The 19,947-nt window shown below is 42.0% G+C and overlaps 2 protein-coding genes across 4 annotated transcripts in view; one reads left to right on the forward strand and one right to left on the reverse strand.

Annotated features, from left to right (window-relative positions):
- The first annotated feature begins 324 nt into the window (after positions 1-324).
- LOC120790948 (profilin-2-like) lies at positions 325-9,395 on the forward strand. Of its 2 annotated transcripts, none has more exons than XM_040128974.1 (3): positions 325-727; positions 4,326-4,518; positions 7,103-7,405. In XM_040128974.1, the coding sequence occupies exons 1-3, from the start codon at positions 599-601 to the stop codon at positions 7,198-7,200; spliced, it is 420 nt and encodes a 139-aa protein (XP_039984908.1). In that variant the 5' UTR covers positions 325-598; the 3' UTR covers positions 7,201-7,405. The 2 variants fall into 2 exon arrangements, with proteins under 2 accessions (XP_039984908.1, XP_039984907.1); XM_040128973.1 differs by lacking the exon at positions 7,103-7,405 and adding an exon at positions 7,538-9,395 and having other exon boundaries at positions 326-727.
- A 2,095-nt stretch (positions 9,396-11,490) lies between these two features.
- Positions 11,491-19,947, reverse strand: part of rnf13 (ring finger protein 13) — a 43,282-nt gene continuing 34,825 nt past the window's right edge. For both annotated transcript variants that reach the window (XM_040129113.1, XM_040129114.1), the window contains 3 exons: positions 19,797-19,890; positions 13,546-13,626; positions 11,491-12,972 (listed from right to left, as the gene is read on the reverse strand). In XM_040129113.1, the coding sequence (XP_039985047.1) occupies positions 12,596-12,972; positions 13,546-13,626; positions 19,797-19,890 (552 nt within the window). In that variant the 3' untranslated portion in view covers positions 11,491-12,595. The remainder of the gene's footprint in view (positions 12,973-13,545; positions 13,627-19,796; positions 19,891-19,947) is intronic.

The raw sequence follows: 19,947 nt of genomic DNA on the forward strand, positions 1-19,947 counted from the left end.
CTTTGATTTAATGCTTACCAAAAGAGGTGGCAGCCACCGTGACTTCAGGGATCATCATGAAGTAAAAAGTAATGTGAATTGTGTGTTCAAAACTATTTTACATACCTTGTAATGAAATATTTTGCACCACTTTGCTTTCAAAATTAAATCTCGGATAATTACATTAGCCTGAAACCATGACTGAATTCGGCTTTGCTAATATAAAACTGGTTTTAAAGGTTTATCCTCAACAAAATCAAAATGGAAAAAAAAATCTTTGATGCAGCGGAGAAAAAAATAGTCTGTCTATCATAAATCATGATATATTCCTCCGCGAGGTAGTATATTATGCAATGAGGCATCAAGGCGAACAACGACCCAAGCGGAGTGATTTAGTGAGGACTACACCCAAGCGTTTGTCCGATTGCAGCGGTTTCTCTTCGTTGCCTAGACCAGAAGAAAGCCGGGACGTGACGGAGCCGGGGGGGTTTTGCTTGCTGGAGGCCCGTTAAACCACCGATAAATACAGCTTCCTCACAGTGTCTTCGTCGCTCGAGAGGCGTTTGTGACCAGACTTGTCCCATCGTACTTTTTTCATCTTAGAACTAATTACACAAACATGTCCTGGCATAGCTACGTGGACAACCTGCTGGCTGATGGCAGCTGCCAGGACGCGGCCATTGTTGGGTACACGGACGCAAAATACGTCTGGGCATCTTTTGTCGGCGGTACCTTTGCCAACATAACGGTTAGTATGCTCTGTTTGTCAATATCTACGGTAACATAGGAGGAAAATGTACATTTTGCTTGCCGGTGCGCTTGTCTGCATAGCCAGGCCTTGTTGAATGGGTTTAAGGCGAGCGGTGTGGTACACATGGTATCTGGTGGTCTCACACAAGATGCATTGGCACGTATGCGCCGCTACTTTTCAATCTATCACCAGTCTGTGGCGATTTTTTTTTTTTTTTTTGTATCTCTTTGCAGTAAATTTGACACACTTGATGCCCTCGTTATTTCTTTTAGAAATAGGCACAAAAACAGCCGGAGATAACCCAAGCCAGTGACGAACGGTACCGCGAACACGAGCTAAAAGAGCTAACTTAGCATCGCTAGCAAACTAGCTAGTGGTATCTAGCCGTGTTTGCTTGTGATACCGGTCAAAAAGCGTAGTCAATTTCAAGAATCCAGTCTAAATCAATGCCAAGCTAAATAGACTTTCTGCTTGATTTTGCATTCCGTGTTAGAAAGATAAAAAATGCTGAGTAATGTCTAACTTGAGCAGACAACACCGTCTACCAGCACCGTAACTTAATGTTAACATTGATTAGCACATTACAGCTGGCGGCTAGCTCAAATCAGGCCGGTCACCCCCGCTGGAAAATCGTTATTAGCTAACGCTAGTAGCGCAACGACAACGGTCCTCACACGCGTTCTTGGCGTGCTATTGGGCCGTTAGTCTTTTTCGGTTTTTTTCCTATTCGGCTTCTGTGAATCACACTGTTGCTGCCGCCCCTCATTTTCCAAGATGGCGGATACACTCCCAGTTTCTTATTCATTTTGTTCATGGAGGCTAATCGAGCTGTTTGGTCCTCGGTGAACATGTGCAGAAACTCACCAGATGTACAAACCCCAAATTTACTACTTTTATTTATTTTATTTTATTTTATTTTAAATAAAGCTACCGCAAGCAAACCTGGAACGATTGCAGAATTTGTCAAATATAACTTGGCTAAACAGTCGTCTCCTGCACTTCCTCGAGCCTCCATTTTGTCAGTTAAATAAATTATTAGTCATTAATTTAAATGTTTGCATCAAGGTGAATGCATGAGTCGCCCTGTGAATGTAACATTTACCGTCATTGTGACGACAAATTTATAAATCATGCTACAGTAAAGTGAACTATGAACGAGTGTGCCGCTGATAGCTAACGTTACTTGGGAGTGTCCTCTCGGGGCAGGGTATCTTTAACCTCCCGAAGAAGCAAATTAGACCGATACACATTAGCGTTTTTTTTCCTTCCCTGTATGTGTTTAAAAAAAAAAAAAAAAACCCAATAAGCCCATGTGAAGCCATAGCTTGCTTCCAGCGTTAGCCAGCGTAGTTTTGTCCAAACCCGATGACAAACAATTTGGTAAACGAAATCGGCTTTCAGTGGAGTGTAGCAAGTTAACACGGAGTATATGAAACTGCGGTGTGAGTGTCATTTGGGAATAGAGAACCCGATCCCAATGGGGAGCAACTGCTGGTGTAACTAATTAGCCGACCGGGCCCGACAAGTAGCTAGCCATCATGCTAACGTTAAATCTGAGCCTATGAGTTTGAGTTTCCTTTTTCCCCTTTTTTGTCTGAAGGGTTTCGTGTGTGCCATGACTGTGCAGTTCTGGAGTTGAGGGGCGACGCCTTTTGTTCGGCAGATTGGTTCAAAGAAAAAAAAAAAAAACCCGCTTCAATAAACGTGTGAATAACAGATGTGTGGTAAAATATGTTTTTGTATATGTGTCGGGAAAACAGCAGTGGTCGCAAAAGGTGGAATACTGGCAGTAGTCAGACAACCCCCCCTTTTTTTTTTTCTTTCTTTCTTTCTTCTCCTCTTTTCCCAGCTGCAGTGGGCCTCTGAGATTTCAGGACTTGATACTGAAAGTAAATCAAAGACAGCTATGTCTTTAAACAGACTATGCACTTCTTTCATCTGTGACGGGCTAGATATTCTTTGTAGATCCCTACTACCAACTACTGTCCTTACTAATATAGGCAAGAGTGACCAACTCAAAGTTACTCAAGGTTTGGTCACATTCTCACTCTTGTTTTAATAAGACTTTATTTATATTCATTTTTTCTAATGAATAAATTTAGGTAAAGTGATAGATGGCTGTCTTTAGACAATAAACATTGAAATATTTGAGAACTTTGGACAAATTTGATAACTGAAAAAAGCTAACTTTGTAAAGGTATTAAACAATACAGTAAAATATTGATTGATAGCCTTAGCCCTTAATCATACACCGTGCAGCCCTGTGTTTTTAATTTACATTCATCATACCTGTACTTAACATCTTGGCCACTTATAGAAGCAGTCCCTTGCCATGTTTGACTCAAAGATCCGGTCCAACTGAAATATACTTATCCCCATTTTGGATAATATTTGATTTGTATAAACATCTAACTTTCATAGTAAAGAAATTAGACTTTTACTTTCTTTTACTTTTTTCCTTTCATTAAATTAATGTGGTTTCTAAGTGGATCCATATTTGTGCCTGTTGTGTATTAGGTCCTGTCTGATGTTCTAGTCTAAATGTAATATGAAGCCTAAACTTTAAATATTTCACATTTGACAACTGCACCAATGTAGTGTTGCAAACAGCTGCAGCAGAGCAACATGCTTTAAGTCCAAGATTACCAAAATTACAAACACCTAGTATAAAGAGCAGAAAGTTCAAAGTTGGCCTGTAAATATAACTGTCACTAGAGGTTGTCTAAAACATCAGTTTACTACATAATTATTCTGCTAGGATGTATGAATTCAGAGTCATCGTAGAGAGAAGTCATCAGACCGGCAGATTCTAAGAAAATTATCTTGAAATTATTATTGTTTTTTCAGATAAAGGGAAGCTAAAATCTATTTTCAAAAAAATCTGAAGACTTGCACCCCAAAGTCATCCACAGTTAAACCTCAGTCCATCCACACAGTGGTAATTTTCTTAAACAGAATCCACCATGTGGACACAACGCTGAAATACATGACATTTTGCTGAGTCTGAGTTGTCTTATGCTGTGTAGGAGTGTGGTGCAGCTGTCTTGTGGTCTTGCATGTTATGAGATTAACTAAGGGAACTGACTCTGATCACTGTTTTTGTTTTCCAAACAGGTTATGGTTATAGTTAGATTTTTGTTGTGGGATACTGGCATCTACAGATACCACCAGTTTTTTTTTTTTTTTTTTAATTATCACTGCACAGAGATTTACTACTTTTGATAATTTAAAAATACGACATGAATATCATTTCTCAGCAGTATAAGACGGGAATCTTTGAAATTCTACGAATGGTTGCTCAATAAGGTATGCAAAAACTCAAGGGGGTTTCCAGTACCATTGATATACCAAGAAAGATTTTTTGTGAAGGAAAAGAGAAAATTGGGAGCTGAGACAAGAGGCAGAGGAATTAAATTATTTGTATAGCTCTTAATCAATTTCAAAAGACTTCAGCGCCCACATTTGGAGCAATAAATGAGCAAGTGAGAAACGCCCACAAATCATCACGAAGGAAAGAAGCATGTCTACATGAATGGGTAGATATTCTGCTGAAGATTGGCAGATGTACCTGACTTGCTTTTGTGATTTCTTTTAGCCTGACGAAATTGACGTGGTAATAGGAAAGGACCGGGAGGGATTCTTCACCAGTGGGCTGACCTTAGGCAATAAAAAGTGCTCTGTAATCAGAGACAGCCTCCAAATTGACGGCGACTGGACAATGGACATCCGGACAAAGAGTCAAGGAGGGGAGCCAACATACAACGTTTCTGTAGGCAGAGCTGGCAAAGGTGAGCACCAAATTCAGCTTTGTTGTTGTTAGTCGCATACATTTTAGTAGTGCTACAGTGACACCATAGCCTGCTTTGATATAGTGCCATTAGTTCAGCTATTTTTATAACTTCTGTGTTATCCATGCATGTGGGATAGAACTTCGATGCACCTTTCCTCAATATATGACATACACAGTTGTTAAAGATGTCTGACTCACTGGATATTACCTTTTTTGAATATTAATTGAGATATGACGGGGAACAAGTGCATCTCAGCTAAAATTGATGTGTAGAAATATGCAGGCAGGTTATTTTTAAAGCTAAAGGGCAAATTCATATAAAGAGGTTAATTGGATCAGGGTATAAAAGGGTATTTCCCTCAAATTCTAGGTTAGGGATCAAAGTTTTGCATGCCAATAATGTCAGTTATGGGTGGTTTACATTTTGTTAGGAAAGAAACAAGATTTGATAGTTTTGATCAGAGTTTAGAATAATGTCATTATATCCTTTGGGGAGATGATGTTGCATACCTAAAGTAGTTTCTAATCCATATTGGGGTATTCAGCCCTAAACTTCAACGGTAAAAAGTGATTTGGTCAAATTGATGTAGCAGTTGGCTGTAACTTCACAATCTGGATGCTTGTCAACCAGAACAACAATAAAGCGGGCACATGATTTGTGCTGTGCATAGCTGAAACACTTCACCACAGAGGTCGGATTGCTATTTTAAGAAGGCTGAGGTTGTCTATAGATCTATCTAAATAGTGTTTAAAGCGAATGTATAAAATATTAGTATAATTAATGGGTACTCAATGTTCACATGAAAATTCTGATGCATAAATTTCAAATTCTGAGATTTAAACCCGTAGATACCAACAGATTTTAAACAAAAAAAAAAAAGTGTTATTTTTACAATGGGTGACTTTAGATACACACAGCTGTCAAACAGTAAAATGTGACATTTTGTAGGTGACGGACCATTACATTAGGAACGATGAATTCTCTTTGTATCATACAAGAATTTGGTACTAAATTAGGTAATTGAAGTTAAGTCCCTTTTAGGGACTTGCCTGAGAGTTGTGCCAGTTTTCATGTTGCCTGTATGGGCCCCAATGCCCCGACCTCCCCACTTTTCGCAGACACTACTAAAACTTGCAGGTGAGACTCTAACTGTTCAATGTTCTACACACACTTGGCTCACTCTTTGGACCAGGATTTTGTTTTTAAAAAAACAAAACAAAAAAACAAACAACTTCCTGAACTGCATGCATCTTTCCCCATCCTGGTTAAACCCCTCCCCTTCCCACAAAGTATGAATCTGTTGCCCTTCTCACATTGCTTCCACTCTTTTCTTAGTAAAATGCGTTTTGAGACACTTCAGGGCTTTTACATGTATTGAGGAGAGGTACCACAAGCATGCTGCTGTATTCGCATGTGTGCTGCATTAGTGATGGTTGTTAGTAGTCAGTAGAAGCTTCTTTCTTATTCTTTGCTGCTGGCATGGTGAAGAAGGCTAGAGTCTTCAACTGGAGTGCATTAAACTCAGTTGTACAAACAGGGACACTACATTACAGGGCGCAATAGGGACACTCTACACCACCAGCCACTTTTAGACAAGCCACCAGGTATTGTTTGGATGTGGTACTAATGAAACCAAATATTGAAAGTAAAATTTTTATTTATTTATTTTTGTCAGCAATGTAGACTAGTAAGTCAAAATAACCCCCATCCAGTGTGAAATTTAGCCTGGGACATTTTAACAAGATATTTCAACTACGACCAACTACATAATTTATAGGTACAATGTGATATTATGGTTGTCTTGTCTTCTGGTGTTTCCAGAAGAGACTTTACATTTTTAGAGATTATGTGGATATGATCAAATGATTAGTGGCAATAATAATCTACTTCAGATGGGCATAATTTAAGAAACATTCACATAATTTATAACAGATTTCAAGACATGAAATCTGTTTTGCCTAGCTCTGATGCAAATTTCATATTTACCAATTATTGCTTTTCAGAGAAGTTAAAAGCACCAAGTTGGGTTCTGACATGTTTCAAAGAATTAGCGGCAAAGTATTACCCATCTAAACTGGACCTCTCAAACTTTGTGCATTTAAGCTTAATTAGGCCCATATCTTGTCAAGTTGTGACTTTGATTTGGCTCCAGTTCAGTTGTGAGCCTTACTGTAAGGCCAGAATGTGCTGATGTGGGGAAAAATTGGCTCTGGTCTATTAATAGTTCATGAAATATCAGACCTTGGTTTCACCCTTTAGTGGAAATCGGTAGAGGTTGAACTTCAACACATGCACACTGACAAACGGCTTTGCATGCATCCTTTACATGTATTCTCCTACTGTACTCACTTTCTGTCTTCCTGATTGTAATGCAACATGTCTTGTTTCACCACCAGCAGCACTGATGAGAAAATGAATGTTTAGGCTCAATTCAGCCTTCACACCAAAGGCGCTGCTATGCTTTTTGTACCATTGTCCTCCTTCGTAGCTTTCTCGTCTGCCTGCTGCTTTTGGCTCTCTTTTCACTTGTGTGATCTCCACACCTTCTCTAAATGTCCCTTCTTTGTCTCTTTTCTTTCAGTCTTGGTCTTGGTAATGGGCAAAGAAGGGGTCCATGGAGGCGGATTGAATAAGAAGGCATACTCGATGGCAAAATACTTGAGGGATTCAGGGTTTTAGTTTAGTTTAGACGTAGCTTATGTGGCGTAGTTGAGGGAGAGAGAAAAAACAAACGAAAAGGCAAACAAAAAACACAAAACGTTAAAAAACAAAAGACAAAAAAATTAGTCAAGCCCATTTTTCTCCCCCTAACAGTCCCATTAAAAAAGTCCCAGGAGCATTTCTAACACCGTACAGGGTTTAGACTCTGTACTCGACAATGTAGCCCCAAATTTAGCAAGGTGGCATTAAAAAAAAAAATAATAATAATAAAAAAAATAATAATATTCTTTTCCAGCCCTGCTATCACCATGTCTGTTCATTTATTTTGTTTTTTTTTTTCCTTTGTGTACTCCAGCATTGGTTTTTGTCATGGGGAAGGAGGGTGTCCATGGAGGGCAACTCAACAAGAAAGCATTTCAGATGGCTGAGTACCTGAGGAAGTCCGGATACTAAAGCAGCCTGTACCCAGCTACCTAGCAGCTCACCCTTACCACCTTGTCGCATTTCACACTACTTCCAGTCCTAGTTGGTAGTTACTTTGTTCTTCTTTTTCTGCCTTCTCTCCTCCCATTTGCTATCCTTTTTTTTTTTTTTTTTTTTTTTTTGTGTTATCATCTTCCCCTAACTCGCCCTCTTCCCTCTCCCCTCAACACATCTCCGCTGTGTACTCTTTGCCCCCCTTAAGCACTATAAGTTGATCCATAGCAAAGATGAGCGTGTTGCTAACAGGTTGTCATGACAAATCTGTACTTAACCAAGACCAGCAAAAAAAGATTCTGGCCAAACACACCACTATCATGGTGCCCATTACTTAATCCCGCCCAAACCCGATCATACACACTCCCCCCCGAGCAGCCTATGCCTTTGGAGCACTTGAGCGGTAACCAAGCTCGTCACGTCTTCCTCTTTAATTTTCCCCCATTATGTCTGGGAGGGGAGACTGCATGCATATCTCGATCCACTGCCGTTTCCCTCGCACAACAGGGGACACTACAGACCTGACAGGAGATTCATCTTCATCAAACACTAGACACCACCCAACTAGTCCTCTAACTTCACTCCCCTTTCAGATTCACAGCTCTGTCCTAATTATATTTTATCTGGAGGGGGGGTTCATGATAATGAACCAGATTTGTGAGCATTGTTGTTGTCTAGATGCTGGTAGCCTCTCCTCCCATCATCACAACCCCCCCCAACTACACGAAAACCCATGGACATTCCACAGTAAAAATGGCTCAGGCACTTAAAACTGTTTTTGTTTGCCAGCACCTGTAATATAATTTTTTGAAAGGCTGCCATTTTTGGACAGTAGATATCCCAGCATATAACCATCTGGAGTATGTCCAGTTTGATTTTTTTTTTTTTTTTTTTTCTTTTTATAGGACCAAGTGTAGTCAAAGTTCAAGTGTTTATACAATTGCTCTAAATCATGTTAAGGATAACTGCTAGCTTTTTTTCTGATGAAGGAAATACAAACCAGACAGTAAAGCATACTATGGTTTAAAAAAACAAAAAAAAAACAAAAAAAAAAACAAAGCTACAGGGAGAAGGTAAGGGTGGGAGTATCTGAAGGAATTTTTTTTTTTTCTTTTTCTTTTATTGTTTAGAAAACAAACGACTGCATTTGTACAAACCCATGCTGTGTTGACAACTACAAAACTGTGGAATAAATTGCCTTCTACTCTATAGTCAACTGAGCTCTGGGGTATCACATGGTCTGTCCATGGTCAGTACTGCTAACGTCCAACTGAAGGAAAAAAAAAACACTTTTAAAAGTAGAAATGACACTCAATGGGAGATGGGATTGGTTGGAACAAAGACACTCATGGTTGTCTTGTCAACTTTAACTGCAGAACCTGTGTATCCTGTGCCATAATGTAGAGAGATCTGTTGCTGTTGTAAGATGGATTTTACCCACTGTCCAACAAGGAGTCATTTCATTGGCACTTTTTTTTTTTTAATAGCTTCAGCTCAACTGTGTTTAGGCCTTGTGGGATATGTGTACTCAGAGGAAAAAAAAAAAACATGTTTCAAGTCCTGCTTGCTGATTTATGTTCATTTCCTTTTCTTCACCACTTTTTTTTTTTTTTTTCTTACATCTGGGATACAGTCTCTTTAATGCATCTGATTTCATATGCATAAAACCAAGAAATGCCATAAATTGATTTATCACCTTGTTTACAAACAGATCAAATAAATTTATTCCAACCAGATAAGTGTTTACTGTCCTTTTTCTTGCACATAGAACGCTTGGTCTCTAAAGGAATAGCTCAACATTTTGAGAAACAAACTTATTTGCTTTCTTACAGAGTCAGATGAGAAGATCGATACCACTTCCATATCTGTGCGTTAAAAATAAAGCTACAGCCAGCAGCTGGTTAACTTAAAGCAAATACTGAAAACAGGTGGAAGTGGTGAGTTTAGGCCGAATATCAAATTAAAGACAAAATGCTAGAATCTGTATAACGTTGGCATGACAGCAGAGTAACACCTGGAAACATCTGAATTCTGGGCTAAAATAAATGCAGTGCAGGTTTTCAGCCCACTCAGTAATTGTGCTTCATGAGGGAAGGCCTTGGGATAAAAATTCATCGTTCCAGTTTTTTTTTTTTTTCCCCGGTCTCCAGACTATTGCTGATTGTTTCAAGTCGGTGAAATAGACTAGTTGGTTGGCTTCTGCAGCAGTCACCAACAGTCGTTCTTGTCTATTCTGATTTTTAAAATGAGCAAGTGTCAAAATCCATTAACAACTTGGAAGCGGTGGTTGATGAAACAGTCGGCGCTTTTCAATTACTCAGTTGCCAGTTTTTCAGTTACACCCCAGCTAAAATGTATGCAGTCTGAACAGCAGGCCTGCAAAAAAGAAAAAAAAGTTATGTTTGTGTTTAAAACTTAAGGGTATGATCCAACTGTGATCATTTGGAGGCTGCTGTTTATGCGTTTGACTTGTATTCCTTCATACTGACAGGTGTTTCTATGATAACCACCCTGTTAATAAGGGTGGGCTAAATAACGCAAACACCTCAAATTCTGTTTTTAAAATCCGCGGTTCAGAGTTCCTTCTTGGCCTTGAAATCAACAGGTGACAAGACGCATCAAGGTCCATTTAGTAGCACTTTGGGGGCTTCTGATCAAATCACATGATCATCAGTAGACAGAGATTTGAGACTATTTAAGCCACCGTGGACAAAGTTCTGTTTTGTTTTTCTGGAAGAAATATCCAGATCATTGAGTAAAAGTACCAATACCACAGTATAAACATACTCCATTACAAGTTAAAGTCCTGCATTTAAAATCTGGTACCTACTCAAGTAAAACTGCAAAGGTATTACAGCTAAGTATACTTAAGTGTTAAAAGTACTTGTTCTGACTAAAATTAGACCCTGTAAGGATTATAAAATAATGAAATGCTGGTTACACATGGATGCATCAGTAATAAAGTAATTTGAGTTTTGACGACTAGTGATTCCCAACCTAGGGGTAGGGCCCCTCTGAAAGGGTCACAAGATAAATATTAGGGGTCAGACAATTAAAAGGAGAGGAAAGAAGAAAAACGAAAATCTTTGCTGTAGGGGAAATGTCTCTGTTGGAACCGCTAACAATTCAAAGACTTCTGAAACGAGACAAGGAGACAACTACACGGATTTCTTTTGTTTTTTTTGTAAGGGCTCATGAACCAAAAAGATTGGGAACCACTGGTTTAGTCTTAAACAGTGCATTTTAGTTTAAAAACTTCTTTTTTTTATGTTAAACCTCAATCTGAAAAGTAACTAGACACCTAAGTTGTTAGGTAAATGCTGTGCATTAAAATAACACTATTTCCCTCTGATGTGTAGTGAAGTATAAAGCAGCATGAAATGGAAATACTCAACTAATTTACAAGTACCTCAAAAATTGTACCTAAGTACAGTACCTGACTAAATGTACATAGTAACATTCCACCATTGCTCGCGGCACCTTATCCCCTTGGCATCCCAGAACACCTTCATCTTGTATGTAGAGGTCAAATTAAACTCTTTATCTGAGAAATTTGTGACATTTGACAAGAGTGTAGAGGTCCCATAAATTCCACTCGCTTAATGAGCCACGTCAGAGTTAAACAGGCTAAGTTGTATCAGATAATAAGGTCACTGGACCATTATGCAGTACACGTTTACTGGACCCTCTGTTTTTCTTATTAAAACTCCAATTGTACAGACAACAGGCCTGAAATTGCAGGAGGAGGGAAGTTGGATTGTCAGCTACATTACACGTTTTCGGTGTTATGAAATTTGAGAAAAATCACTGACAGTGGAAGGTTTCCTCGTTACTTGTCATTTTCGTTTTATTGAAGTGAATTCCTATTAACAACAGACTTACATGAGCAGGAAAACACTGACGAGACAAAATACATCAACTGAAAAAGGCAACAGGATTTGTCAATGCCATGTTATGAAAAAAAGAAAACACGTTAGCATACTTACTATAAACAGTATTAAAATTAGATAAGGTCAGTTAAATGTGTGTAACAAGGCCCATCATCACATAACTGCTTGTGTTAAATGAAGTGATAGGTCTGGAGCAGCCAGAAGAAGTTTACCAGAGGCAGCATGGACACCGTTTCCACTCAAGTGTCTCTTCACACTTTGAACTAGTGGAACCCGCAACATAATGTGACGTCACATGGAGAGCACCTTCTTTGTACTGAAGGTGTTTCTCAGTCTGGTCTGGTTTCAGTCTCTCTTAATATGATTCCACTGTAACAGATAAACTGTGGCACAAAACACAGACAGGAGCAGCTAGGTTCCTTCATACATCAGGCTAAAAATAAATTGGCAAAGCCGTATTGCTGTGGCTTTAAATGTTTTCTACACTGGCTGAATGTTAGTTTAGTTCTACAAAAAGGATGCTGCATAGCGCTTCAGGATGTGGGAGTTTAGCATGGACATGTATGCACAATAATAAACCTTCCCAGTCATGTAACTCATTGTGATCTATACTTTATATATATATATATACACACACAGTACTTTTACTGAACTTTTTGTCAAGCGTGATTGGGGCTTTTCCACTTGTGACTGAACCAGAAAAAACATCCGTGCATCATCTTTTAAACAGAGTACAGTAGTCTACTGTACATCAGTGTCATCAGTCCTGTCAAGTATGTCAAGCAGCCCTGAAGATGTGCTCGCTGACTTCCTGTCACCTATGTGGAAATCAGCAATTTATCTACAATCATGTTAAAAATAAAACTTAGATTTGTATTTGACCTTGTAGGGAGGACACATTACCATGTATTTTAAGCAGTGACAGAAGAGCTCAGCTGATGGATCTGTTTGGTGCCCCCAACAAATGTCTCTGCAGCTGTGAGGTTGGGGAGTGGGTGGGGGGCAGGGAAGGGGTTTAGCGACCAATCAGGTCAGCCAACGATCAGTCAAGCTCGGGGCAGGTCTTGCTCGTGGTTGTGGCCCTCAGAGAAGGGCTGCTGCATCTGCACCACCACAGTCTCCACGGTTACCTCTTCCTCGCTGTCGCTGCTGTCCAGCTCGTCGTCCTCGTACTCGGAGGACTCCTGGTCTTGCTCTGAGCGCGACGCTCCCGACATGGTGCCGAAAGAGTGGGCGCTGGTGGAGGCCAGAGAGCGCAGAAGCGGGGTGCTCTCAGACACCTCCTCGTTCTCCTCAGGGCCGCTCTCCCCATCCTCTGAATCAGAGTCGGAGTCGCCCTGCGAGGGGACCACCTTCTGCTTACACACCGGACATGTCTTCTTAGTTTTGGTGAGCCAGGGGTCCACACACTTGCTGTGGTAGGCTGAGGACAACAAGAAAAGATTATTGTTCCTGACTCAAGAGCAATCTAATGCCGTATTTTAACATTCCCCCTTCATATATTAAAAAATGTATTCAAAGCCAGAACCCCACAGACCCCAGGATTAGAGTTCAATCAATTAGTCAACTGCCACTAAATTAACTGGCAACTATTTTGAGCTAAAACACCAAACATTCCCTGGATCCAGCTTCCTAACTGTACGGATTTGCTGCTTTTTCTTTGTCTGATATGATAGAAGACTGAATATCTCTGTGTTCTGGACTTTAGATTGCGGAAAAACAAGAAAAATTTAAAGACACGAGTTGGGCTTTAGGAGTGCGTTATGGGCATTATTCACATTTTCCAACGTTTTACTGACCAAATTATTAGTCAAACCATCAAGAAAGTAAGAGAAAGTGGTTATAGTTTAAGTTACTGAGCCAACTTGTCGGTCACAGAGGACATACATGATATTGACGTTTCTCGTGATACCTCTCGATGTGCTTCTAACTCATCGAGCAAAGGTTAATATGGTGCGAGAATGGTACGTGGGCAGTGCAGACGTGTTGGACTCACCATGAGAACATGGCAGGACTCGGAGTTTGTCTCCCTCTTCATATTCGTCCAGGCAGATGGCGCATACATCGTAGTTGTCCCCTGGGGTCAAAGAGAACACGTCCGTCAGAAAGTGCTTTACTGAGCATTAATATACGAATTTATTCTTGGCCGGTGGAAGCGCATTATTGTCAGGTAACTGTAAGGCTCTGACAAAGCTCAACTCAACACAGCTATAAATTCATACTCAAAGCTGCGCCAAGATAATGTATTAAGTGAGGGCTAATCACGGTAATTATTTTTCAATGATTTAATGGCTCGTCCTGGGTTATATCTCACACAGCTAACTAACAATGTGCTGTGTAGACAGAAGTGAAAAGGTGAAGTTTTAGGGGATGGGTTGTGAGTGGGTGCGCAAGTTATTAATGCGCAGAAGTTTAACTGGTATTTTAAAAAAAAAAAATGTTTTCCTGAAGGTCACGGATGTCAGGTGGATACACGACGCGTCAGGCAATTGGGAACTCGAGCTGCCTCACAACTCTGATTTCCTTAAACTCTTCGTGTGACTCTTCCAAATAAAGTTTGTCTCAGCAACCACCCATCCGAACCTTTGCCAGCAGGCAGAATCACTGCTAAACTGCCAGCACTGCATTTCCCGATGTTACAGGAAGCGCAGAGTCTCTCTGTGACAGAAAAGCTCAGGAATTTATCAACGCACTCCCTTTCAAATTCCAAAGAGTTCCTCTCCTTTTCCTTCCCTTCCTCTTCCCCTGGCCCGGGCTGAAAGGAGGGGGGGGGGGTTAGAGCAGGGCTGTGGGCCGGTGTGTTTATGTAAGCTCTAAATGAGCATGTTTTCCCCGACTGGGCTCTCTGTGTCCGTGCCAGGGCTGCATGTGACCGTATAAGGATGGGGAGTCACATCGACCACCACCCCTCCCCCGCTTCTTCTCCTCCTCTTCCTTTGCTCTCCAGGCGTCAGCAACTTAAACTCAAGGTAATGTTTTCAACTCTGCTCACTCTTGCTCTTCACACTTTCAGTTGTTTTTTTCCCCCTCACTCAAACATCACCAAAATTATCATCCCCATTTTTTTTTTTTTTTTTTTTTTTACCCAGTCCTTTTTTTTTCCTTTTCTTTTGACATTATCCCGGAGAAGCCTCTATCTTTTCCTCTCTTTCTCACTCTCTCAGGCCAATGTCGGACGGTCGGGGTGAGGGAGAGGGAGCGTTTATGTAGGCATGGATCCAGTATACACTCAGGAAATGCTGAACTGTGGCACTAACTGAGCTATTCTGAGTGAGACAGGGAGAAAAGGTTCAGTGGCTTCCTGAACTCAAAGACTGCCCTGGGGAGATAATGAACAGGGCTGGGTATCATTTGAAATATTTAAATACAAATGACACGAAGACACTTAATAAAGGGTAAGTCTGGTTTAGTACAACTTGGGTCTTATTTATGTGGTTTTGGCCACCACTCCTCTTGGTGATATTGACATGATGCAGCAACATGACCAAAAGACGTCCAAAAGGACACACACGCAGTCAGACAATTATTCAAGTTTTAAACAGACTCCCAGCTTATAGCCAAACTTATTTGAAGGAGACGGCAAAGAGTAGAATTAATACCCAAACTGTCCGTTGGGATCATCCATTAGACTGATTTCTTGGTTCTAGTTTCACAGGCCTTACTTGCAGAACTACAATAACAGATATTTTGGGTGCCCTCTCTTTAGGTTTAACTCCAGCTCAAGTGGGTTCCATACACTGTCTGAACTCTTTGCTAATGAAAGTTGAAATAAACCAGAATTGTCCTTAAACTCACTGTTACCTCACTGTGCTGAGTATAAAAAGTTTTTCTACAGTTATTTTTAAACATGTTGTATTGAGTGTAATCTGTGCATGTAGGCTTTTCAGTATCATATGTCTCAGGCAGGGTCATATCGTTTAGTCAGTCTGTACTGTGACACAGCCAGTCCTCTGCACCGACATCACCCAGATGAATGCGTGTACTTCCACTGAACCTGGCGAACAATGTGTCCAATAGCTTTGAGTGGATTTTTTAGTGTAAACATCATTCAAAAGATCTGGGCACTGTAACCTATTTAAATCTGGTCCAGTCATCCCTCGTCACGGAACAGATTACCCCACTCCTGCTGATCAGAGTCCCCGCTTTGGACATTACTCACTCCTCATTTCTAGATGCTCTGGCCAAAGATCGGCATCGTTATGTCGTTACTGTGACCTGCACGTGTGAGATAAAAATTCGGTTTCAAAAGTCTCAGTGGTACAGTACATGTGTCAAGAAACAGCTTGAGTTAAAGAGGGAAATAAAAAGGTTTTCATGTGCTCTTGCTACATTTTTTTATTATGAAGACGGTTTCCTGTCGTAATAGTGTGTGCTCTGCGTGATTTGGGTTGAGTCAGCTTTGAAAATGGGGTGGTAAAATATATTTTTCCAATTCTTTGGCAGTGTGCATACTTTTCAGAGGCTGGGAATCCCTTGCATTTACATTTTTGGGGCCAGTAGCACATCTTAAAAGGACTTGCGAGCCAGTGCAGCTCTTCTCCCCTCTATTTTTCATTAATCAAACAGTCGGCTAGCATTCCTGGCTCTCAGAGGAACCACGCTGTCCTACTGAACTTCAGATGAGCAGTGAATGTGTGTAGCAGAGCGCGCAAATGAAAAGAGAGGGTGACAGAAAAAACTAAGTAAAAAGAAAAAAAATGCTTCTGCACAGTTAGTCACTGCTTGAGCCAATCAGACAGGGGCAACTGGCACTGAAGCCAGTGAACTAAGAGACAGAGAGAGCTCCTCTGTACTGACATCAACATGCCTTACACACCGACGGCTGAGACACTGCAGCTGCTGTGTTCAGTGCGTGCGTGCGTGCGTGCGTGCGTGCGTGCGTGCGTGCGTGTGTGTGTGTGTGTGCGTGTGTGTGTGTGTGCGCGTGCGTGTGTGTGAGGCCCCTGCCTATGGTTTGGAAGCACAGAGCTGAGGGGAGCGGCTGAGTGACTCATCATACACAGGGAGGGATCAGATTGGAGGTTAGGGGTCAGAGGGAGAGTCCAGCCTCTCTCAGTCTAAACCAAGGGTCGAAAACACTCCTCGTTTCCTCAGCCAGTTCACTCTGTGTGTGTGTGTGTGTGTGTGTGTACGTACACGTGCGTTTACAATATTTTACGTCTGCTAGACGCCAGTTGCCCCCCTCCCCCCCCTGGGGGGGCCAAAACTCAGGGCCAAACGTCAGGGTTACAGACTAAGTGGGGATGAAGCAAGACTCTGCAATAAAGCCAGAGTGTAAGTCAAGCTAATGGCAGAGCGGCGCTGTACGCTGACAGCCAGAGCAGCTGCTATTACATAATCCTGTACATTGACACAGATCTTATGTTGCATTCTGCCGCTCAGACGGGCATTGTGCGCCAATTAAATGGGTACTGTGATTTTCATTAAGGCATTGTGTACCGTCCCTACAGACTCGCTTTGTGTTGTCTACTGTTCATTCCGGCTTTTGGATTCCCATTTCCATACGTGCAAGTCCGACGTTATCCAGTGCCTCACGTCACCATCTCTGGCCCAGATCTAGGCCAGAACGGTCAGCTGACTGACCGCAACAGTAATAAAGTATTACCGGCAAATACGAGCGGTATAAATTAAATACACACTCGACAGCAGCGAGAAATACACGATGATGCTGTGACACAACAACTCAACAGAAGCTTTTCTATCAAAGTGTCTGCAGAGGTGACGGAAACAGTAGATGTCTGATTTTACTGCTGTCAGCTCCTGCTCCGGCCAGAGGAGGTAGACGGTGGGCAGATACAATCATCAGCAGAAAGGCATCCTGCCAGCACAGCAGCAGCTGAGGCTGTGGCTGATCAGCTGCTTAACATCTTCCCCAAATGACTTCACTTACTCATAACAAACATCGCACCATGTTGCATTAATAAACTCTCCTGGCCTCTGATTCGCGCTAATGCAGTAACAGATGCATTACAGCCACAGACACAGAAGCACAGGTGTGGTCCCCGTGATGCCACCTACAGGCTTCGGATGGGAAGTTCTGCGAGCACACTTTCAGCTGCATTTCCAAAAAGACCTGAAAGGAAAAAAACCTCTCAAACGCCACACCAGCTACTCTGCAACCATTGCTGTAGCTTTTGAACACGTGTAAAGTTATCAACTGCAGCTTTAAAAGCTATACCAGCACAGCCTCACAGTGTTCCCCTTCACTAGGGCTGCATCTGTTCAGAGCTGCAGAGAGTCTGGAGTGTCACAGTGACTTGTGTGGCGCTGAGCTGTCCCACAGCATTGCTACAGCTATAAATTCCTAATGTGTCACAACATGGGGCTTATGGGGGGAAAAAAACAAACAAAACAAAAAACAAACAAAAAAAAAACACAGTCAGCATGCTGTAAACAATGACCACTGGTGGTCTGATTAGCTTTGCGATTCCAGCTTGTCACTGTCTCTGTATATAGAGATGTACGGTGAGCCTGTGGTATTTGTTGCTGCCACATGGCCACACCAGTCCACGTTTCGTCAAACAGGAGCAGATTTCACCAGGTCTGGCCGGCTCACTACTTTCTACCTACACACCTCTGGACTTTTTTCAGTTTTCAAACCGACACTGACCCCAATGATATCACTTGAGGCGATGTGTTGAGGCTATTTGCGCAGCTTCCTCTGTGCCTCTGATCTCAGGCTCTCTTGTTACCGCCCTCCCATGCTCAAACCAGGGGCACCTGCTTCCTTTCCAGGCTAGCATTGCTCCAGAGTGCAGGGCTTAAAAGGTGATTAGGTATAGATTTGGTGTCCCCTTCCCGCGTCGCCAAACGCTCTGACTCAGCTGACAGGAGTGCAGACACCGCCCCGGAGGCTGTTTCCTGGACGTCTGAACTCCCCGTAGAGGCCAAGGTTGACTGTAGCAGTGCCTGGTGGAAACCCTGAGTCAGAGCGGGCGCTGCTGGCGGCCGCAACCACCAGAGCGCACAAGGCACAGAGCCTGACGTGACAAAAACAGCTATCTGAGCAGCCCGCGCCGCTCTTAGCTGGTTTGTTACATGTGCATCTTGCATTGCCAGGCAGGGAGGAGCAGCTCGACTCATAACCCTCTCAATTAGCAGCCTTTCAAAGGGGCTACTTATTATGCGCCACCTGTAGTCTATAAAGCTCACCGGTGTTTCCCTCTGAACAGCTGATTGTAGGCAGGGGCTTTCCAGTCTGCGGAATACAGCTGCCGGAGGAAACACAGCCGACAGAGGCGGGGGGGGGGGCATCTATATACGCAGACTAAACTCATTTTACCATAGCACAAAGAGGATTTGCATTGCAAAACAATGACCCTCTTACCAAGACAGAGGGGGAAGCCAGAGGTGAAACTCTTAATGAAAAAGTTCCTGGTCAAATGCTTGAATTCACACAGGGGTGTAGCAGAGATGTGTTGGACTACTCACCTCACTCACACTTTTTACTTTATCAGCGTTCATCTTTTTTCCTCCCTGTTACTGTCCTTACAAGCAACCAACACCTCCTGTACATCTGTTCAACAGGTTTGAGATAAAAACCAAAATACACTTAACTTTCAACCCCTGGCTTGACCGAGGCTACATTCCTAACCATCAGTCATGTGTCCAGTCTCAGCAGAGAGGAGCTCTAATCTGCCACAGAGGACTTTGTGGAAAAATCTTGTCCATATTAATCCAATTAGCTCCAAGGTGCTGAGCTCGAGGGAGGGATGATGTGTCGTAATGCCCTGATGACATCTCTCTTCTGGGCCAAACCATGTGAGAGCCAGAAGCACAGCATGAGGACAAAAAGGCATCTTCGCTGCCTCTGGGGTCAAAGGTTAGAGTCAAGATCAGGCTGACAGAGATGATTTCGATCGGTTGCTTTTGGGAGGAAAGGGACACTCCTCGTAAGGCAGAGTGTAACGGGCCAGCACACAAAATGATATTTTCTGAATTCCAAGTTTTCATTAGCAACTCTTCCTTGGGTTTTTCTGCCCAAGGAGGAGTTTTGTTGTGTCAAAATTCACTAGTAAAAAGTTAGGGAAGACTCCGACTCTGTGCACGTACTTGTCCATTGCGTACTTGTTTACTTTTTGGCATCCAGCTTTACCTCTTAAACCCATCAGTACACCGTATATACTGTAACTCTGAATTACTAGACAGCCCCCACATGTTTATTCATGGCTTTAAAATGACTACATTTTGACTACAATTTCAACATTACAGTCACTACAAACTGAAATGTTTCTGACTGTTCCCCACCTTTCTTGAACTTGTGAATTGGAAGTTTCTTTAGCTGATCTTTGCGCAGGCGGCTCCTCCGAGCCCTGTGTCGATCCTGGACAAACTTGGTAATCTAGTCACGCCACAAAAAAAAAAAAAAGAAGAAGAGAAAACTGTAAAAATCCTTTTA

This window comes from Xiphias gladius, chromosome 6 (genome assembly GCF_016859285.1).
Source record: "Xiphias gladius isolate SHS-SW01 ecotype Sanya breed wild chromosome 6, ASM1685928v1, whole genome shotgun sequence".
Classification (NCBI taxonomy): Eukaryota; Metazoa; Chordata; class Actinopteri; order Istiophoriformes; family Xiphiidae; genus Xiphias; species Xiphias gladius.